The sequence below is a fragment of the Saccostrea echinata genome, unplaced genomic scaffold, assembly GCF_033153115.1.
Source record: "Saccostrea echinata isolate AGI-Se365-2 ecotype Australia unplaced genomic scaffold, CSIRO_AGI_Sech_v1 ptg000016l, whole genome shotgun sequence".
NCBI classification, from domain to species: domain Eukaryota; kingdom Metazoa; phylum Mollusca; class Bivalvia; order Ostreida; family Ostreidae; genus Saccostrea; species Saccostrea echinata.
The window spans coordinates 3,943,825-3,949,824 of NW_026889765.1; the positions used below are offsets into that span (position 1 = coordinate 3,943,825).

Below are 6,000 nucleotides of genomic sequence, written 5' to 3' on the forward strand. Positions count from 1 at the left end.
CTGGTACTTCGCTATAAGCATGTTTTACTGTATTTGGAAATGTCATGCTATTTTCATGTAATATTCTTTCTTGTTTCCATGTTGTTTTATCTGCCATTCAGTTTGGTAAGAATTCATGTGCAATAGTTAATATGAACTGTAAGTGAAAGAAATGTCCCTAGTTAACAGTTCTGAGAGGCATATCAAAAGCCTTAGCATTGCTTAAATTTATTTTTTTTCCTTGCTAGCAAACATGAGCACTGGGTTGTTAATTAGTTTTTAGTAATGATTGTGGAGATTTTATTAAATTCTAATTCCAGAGATGCAATCATTGGAAGCTTGGCTGATGGACTGACAAGTTTTTATGCTGGTTTTGTCATTTTTACCGTACTGGGCCATTTGGCGGTTGTGACAGGATTAAAAATCAGTGACATGGCTGATTCAGGTACCATTTTTTATGTGGCATTGTGCAGAAGAAATTAAATTGATACTAAAATTTTTTGTTGACTTCTTTTTTTATTAAGAGCAGAAAAGGTAAGAATTTATTTATTAAATTTATTTTTTAAAATAATTTCATCAGTTTTCCCTCTGAGAATCATATAAATGGTTTTATTAAAATAACTGTACCAAAGTGATGTTTGTTGAAGTTTTTCTTGCACCTTTTAAAAATCAAATTAATAATTATAGGTCCAGGACTGGCCCTTGTTGTATACCCTGAGGCCATGTTGTCCCTTCCTTTTCCTCATCTGTGGGCTGTGCTCTTTTTTCTGATGCTATTAACTTTAGGAATAGATAGTCAGGTAAGTATTTTAGTTCATTCTAATGGTACACAGATCAAATTACTAGCATGCACAATACATGTATAATGAATTACTGTCTCAGTGAAAACACATGCCTACAGACTGATATACTGGTATGTCAGTCAGATTAAAACCAGCTTGAGGGGCTGTGATTGAAAATAAACATTATCATTTATTTCTGATAGAGATAAATTGCAGTTATAAGTTGTAGATCTGAGAGAGAATAATTGAATATAAAACCAGAAGACTCTGATGAGACTGTATCTCTGCTAGTTTGTACTTATGATAAGAAAGAGAAAAACAGTACCTGGAAATGGAACTTACTAGCCATGCCAACATTAAAAAATAAGAATTATAATACTCAGTTCGATTTACTTGCGTACCAAGTTATTATTAATTTCAGACCAAAAACAGACGAGTACCGGTAATGATTCAAATGAATTCCAACTTCATCCTATTTTAGTATACACTGTACATTGAAACAGTATTCATTTAACTCAAAACCCAGTAAACAGAACTATGTATCTTAGAGTAGTCTACATGGTTACTAAATCATATACTGAAATAAAACCAAAACTGTAGGAGAAGTAGTGTTTTGAGAGACAGAAATTTCAATTTTTATAAACCATGGAAACAGAGTTTGTCAAAATCAAAAACCAATTTATAGAATTAAGTATCTTAGTGTAGTCTACTTGTGTACCAAGTCTTATTGAAATCAGACCAAAACTGTAGCAGTAGTAGTGTTCTGAAAGACAGGAATTTCTATTTTTATAAACCATGGTAACACAGTTCATCAAATTCAAAAATCAATTTATAGAATAATGTATCTTAGTGTAGTCTACATGTGTACCAAATCTTACTGATATCAGACCAAAACTATAGGAGGACAGATGTGCATATTACCATAAAAAGTGCAAATAGCAAAAATTGATCGCTATATGGCCAAAGAAATGTCAGGATTAGTCACTGATTGAATTAAATTTTGGTTTTGTTACTTGGTGCCTTTTGAAAGCTTTGATTTTTTGTAGTTTGGAACCTTTGAAACAGTGTCCAGTGGTCTTGTTGATGCATTCCCTCAGTATTTTGGTGGAAGGAAAACTCTTTTGACAGCTGGACTGTGTGCCATTATGTTTATTTTGGGTCTACCTTTTACTACCAGTGTAAGTCAGATCAGCTATAATTTCTGCAAACTCATGATACCAAAATAAGATTTTGTATTGTGAAAAGAAATATTTTTATCATTTTTCTTTCAATTGCTTTTTTACATTGTATATAAAGGAGAAATAAAACAATCAGTTTTTTTTCTTCCAAAATTCAGATAGCTTAATTTGCTTAAATAGGTTTCCTCTCTCACTGAAAAAGTGATATCTATTTAGTTTAACAACTTCTTGTTTGACTAAGCCACAGAATTTGGTGAAAAGTGGAAAAAATGTAACTTTACAATTCAATGTAATTTTTAAAATTTTTAAAAAATGTATGAAGTTTTGTTCCTGTAAATAGATTTCCTGGAACATTTTCAAGGGTCTATTTTTACATATTACAAGATTAGAATTTCCAAATTACCTTCCATTGAAAGAAAAATAAAAAAAAAAAGAAGCAAATTAGTTCTTCTATGTCGGAGATAAGAAAATTTGTTTGTGATATGTATCTTTAAAGGTTAACTGTAAGGAAAATAACATGTATATTGAAAGTTATGTTAATCCTTGATTATAAATGAATAGAAGGATGACAACACTACATGCATGAGTCTGTATTTTTATCTTTTATACTAGTAAGAAGGGGGAGAACTTCATTTATTTTTGTCTATTGTAGGGAGGGATGTATTATTTTCAAATTGTTGATTGGTATGCAGCCTCACTCTGTGTCACATTGACCTCATTCCTAGAATGTGTCATAGTTGGCTGGATTTATGGTGAGTGTTCAGATAGCTTTTCTGCTCAAATAACTATTGTAAACCAACTGCAGTTGAATTTCAGTATCTCAACCATTGATATCTTGAATGGATAAGTTGAGATGAGTTGGAAGTCCCAAGCACTTTTCTTTATTAATTTTAACCTCTGTATTTTGGACCCTTGTATATTTCAAAGTTTTTTTTCTGGGTCCCATCAAGTGTGAGATAGTGAGGTTTGACTGTATCGTTTGGTGACATCTGTTAACAGAGTATTATTCGAGATGTAATTTATTCAGGAAATCCCTGATTTGATTTTAAAATATTTTTTTCATTATAAGAATGCCACATAGTGTGTGACAGGCTTACAGTAACAAATATTGGCAAACTTGAGTCTGTCACAAACTTCATAATGTTTCTCACTGTGGTTTATGGTATGTTACAGACATGTGAAGTCAGGCTTGAAAATAACTGCATTGATCCTTCTTCATTGTTGTGTAGGTGCTGATAGATTCAGTAAAGATGTGAAGATGATGCTAGGAATGGAGGTGAATGTGGTTATACGTGTCTGTTGGTGTATCATCACACCTCTTGTTATGTTGGTAAGGGCAGTTTGAAATCAGAACTGACATTCAGTTTATTGTTAATCAAACTTTTTCTCTCTCAAGTGTTTCCCCAGGTTTACAGTATTTTTGCCTAATAGTAAAGAAAAATGGAAATTGTTTGGTAAACTTAGAATGCTTTGATAATGAAAAGACATAGATACATGTACAGTTTAATGAACTATAGTGAAGGGCAAGGAACAAACAATTCTGATTCATTATATATGTAATTCATTATATCCATTAACTTTGTAATGCAATAAAGAAATACAAGGAATGCCAATCACTTTGCTGTAAGCATGAATTCAATATAAGCATGTTTGTTTGCTATAACCATATTTTAAGTGTACTTGCACATAAGGACCATATTTCTCTGTTTTTAGGCAGCTTTCATTATAACCCTGACAAACTACCAGCCCCCTACCTATGAGGGATATGAATACCCTATACACGCCCGTGTTATAGGCTTCCTTCTCTCTCTCATTCCACTGGTTCCATTACCAGTAACAGCCATTTATTACTTCTCCAAGACAAATGGAACTTGTTTACAGGTAGGTCTGGTGTTTGGACCAATCATTTTATACCATGTTTGAAGCTTCTGTAAATGTTTCTCTCTTCTGGAGATATTTCCTCTTCAGATCCAAGAAACATTTATATAAGTATGGAGTTATTTTATGTCATCTGAGTCCCTTTCAGAATCTTGTTCTATACTACTTTTTATGATTAAACTGAGCAATGAGCCCTCTTCCAAAGGTAGTGTAAATTCTAAATTGTTCAAATCATGGCCCTCGGAGGTTAGGATGGGGCCACAATAGGGGAAGAAAGTTTTACATTGAAAGATATAAGAAAAATCTTTTTAAAAAATCACTGGGCCAGAAAAGATGAAACTTATGTGAAGGCTTCCTGAGGTAGGGAAGATTCTAAAATGTTCAATTCATGGCCCTTGGGGTTAGGGTGGGGCCACACTAGGGGGTCAAAGTTTCACTTGGAACTAAAAGAATTTTTTTTTGTTTTAAATCTAAAGAAACACAATAGAAATTAATTTGCAGACACTCTCATGTTATGTGAATTTAATGGTTTTTAAATACGGACTCTGAGTTAGAGTTGGCTAAAATCAGGATCAAATTTTCCATAACGCATGCATACCAGAAAAGAATTTTCTTCTCCATAACTGCAAAGCCATATTAGTCCTATTGATATTGAAGCATCCCCATTGTATGTGGATTCGGAGACCTCTTAGAGTTAGAATGGAGCCGTAATATACATGTATGGTCATATTTTTCAAGGGAATATAAAAATCTTTTAAAAATCTGATGAAGAACAGTAGGGCCAACGTAACTCAGGTGAGTGTTGTGGCCCATTGGCCTCTTGTTTTTATAAATTGTAATACAGGAAGTTTATAGGTGACTTTGCAGGGGGATTACGTGTAGAAAGTACAGCAAGAAAAGTTGCTTTGTGATGTAACATGTTACCATCCAGGGCCATTTCCCTCTGGTTTGAAACTTGATGAATTACTTTGACTTATTCTTGTTTAATTTCAGAGATTAAGAAAACTCACCCAACCATCAGCTGATTGGGGTCCTCATTTAAATAAATACAAGAGAGAGTACCAGGAAAACCTACAGAACACTCCTGATGAGGCACCTCTCCTCCTCACTGCCAAAAGGAACCTCCTCGGGAATCTTGTTAGATGATCTTAGTGCTTTTTGAAGGATTTATTTTCCGGCTTTCTGTTGTGTTTCATAAATTACTTGTCGATGAATTGTTATAATGGAGTCCTATATACATAGATTTAATCAGAAAATTTTCTGTCAAAACTGAAAGCTTCTGCAAAAGTGTTGTGTATTTTGGCTTTTGTTGTGAAACTATTGTCATCATATTCACCAGCAAAGTCACCTGGTTTCTTAACCATTTCAGATGGAGAAAATGTTCAAAGATAAGTTAACTTAAATATATTGAATGAAAACTAAGAAGTTTACAGTTGTAAATGTTCTGTTTTGTTGAATATGATTTATAACTGGAAACTGAATTCCATGTAACTATATAAATTTAATAAATCTACAGATCCAAATGTTTTATGAATTACACTCTTAGATAACTCTCTGAAGATGTTTAAAGTTCAGGTAGGGTGAAAATTCTAATGCTTAACTGTATTTTGATTACTTAGAAATGTTGAATTACAAGAAGTTTTGAATACTGTACAGCACATAAAAATTATGTTGGAAAAAATCACAATTTGCTCACTTTGTAGCAAATTGCTGTAGTCTGAATCTCAAGAGGGTTTTCTTTTAACACCTGAAATGTGAAATTCAATGTAACCACACCAACAATAAACTTTGTATCAGACATGTATTAAGATTGTGAGCTTTCAACTCCGGATTTCTACAATTTTTGATATTTGAAGGAAGGTGGTAACTAATCAACTATATTACAATGTAATTATATTTTAACAGACAGGGCTTTCGTATCCATATACAGACAACAGTATATTTTCTTCAGTTTATCCTTATCATTATGCTTAAGAATTTTTCACTGCATGTTGAATTTGTGAAATTTTTATTTTCATGAATATAGCAAATATTAACTTGCAGAGTTAAATTATTGCTATAGTCACAAAAATTAATTCTACAAGTTAATTTCCTGCTGTACAGTACATACATGTGCGTTATTGTTTTTTTTTCTCAAATGTTGTGCAAAAGCTGTGCATGGAAACATCTCTTTTGAGGCTTAT

General features: G+C 32.6%; 1 protein-coding gene across 1 annotated transcript in view; it reads left to right on the plus strand.

Annotated features, from left to right (window-relative positions):
- The window catches only part of LOC133188349 (sodium- and chloride-dependent glycine transporter 1-like), a 30,321-nt gene extending 24,981 nt beyond the window's left edge, over positions 1-5,340 (plus strand). Inside the window, exons 8-14 of the mRNA XM_061323730.1 lie at positions 300-424; positions 667-779; positions 1,808-1,939; positions 2,592-2,691; positions 3,169-3,269; positions 3,653-3,820; positions 4,811-5,340. Coding sequence (XP_061179714.1) covers positions 300-424; positions 667-779; positions 1,808-1,939; positions 2,592-2,691; positions 3,169-3,269; positions 3,653-3,820; positions 4,811-4,963 — 892 coding nt within the window. The 3' untranslated portion in view covers positions 4,964-5,340. The remainder of the gene's footprint in view (positions 1-299; positions 425-666; positions 780-1,807; positions 1,940-2,591; positions 2,692-3,168; positions 3,270-3,652; positions 3,821-4,810) is intronic.
- Positions 5,341-6,000: the final 660 nt, after the last annotated feature.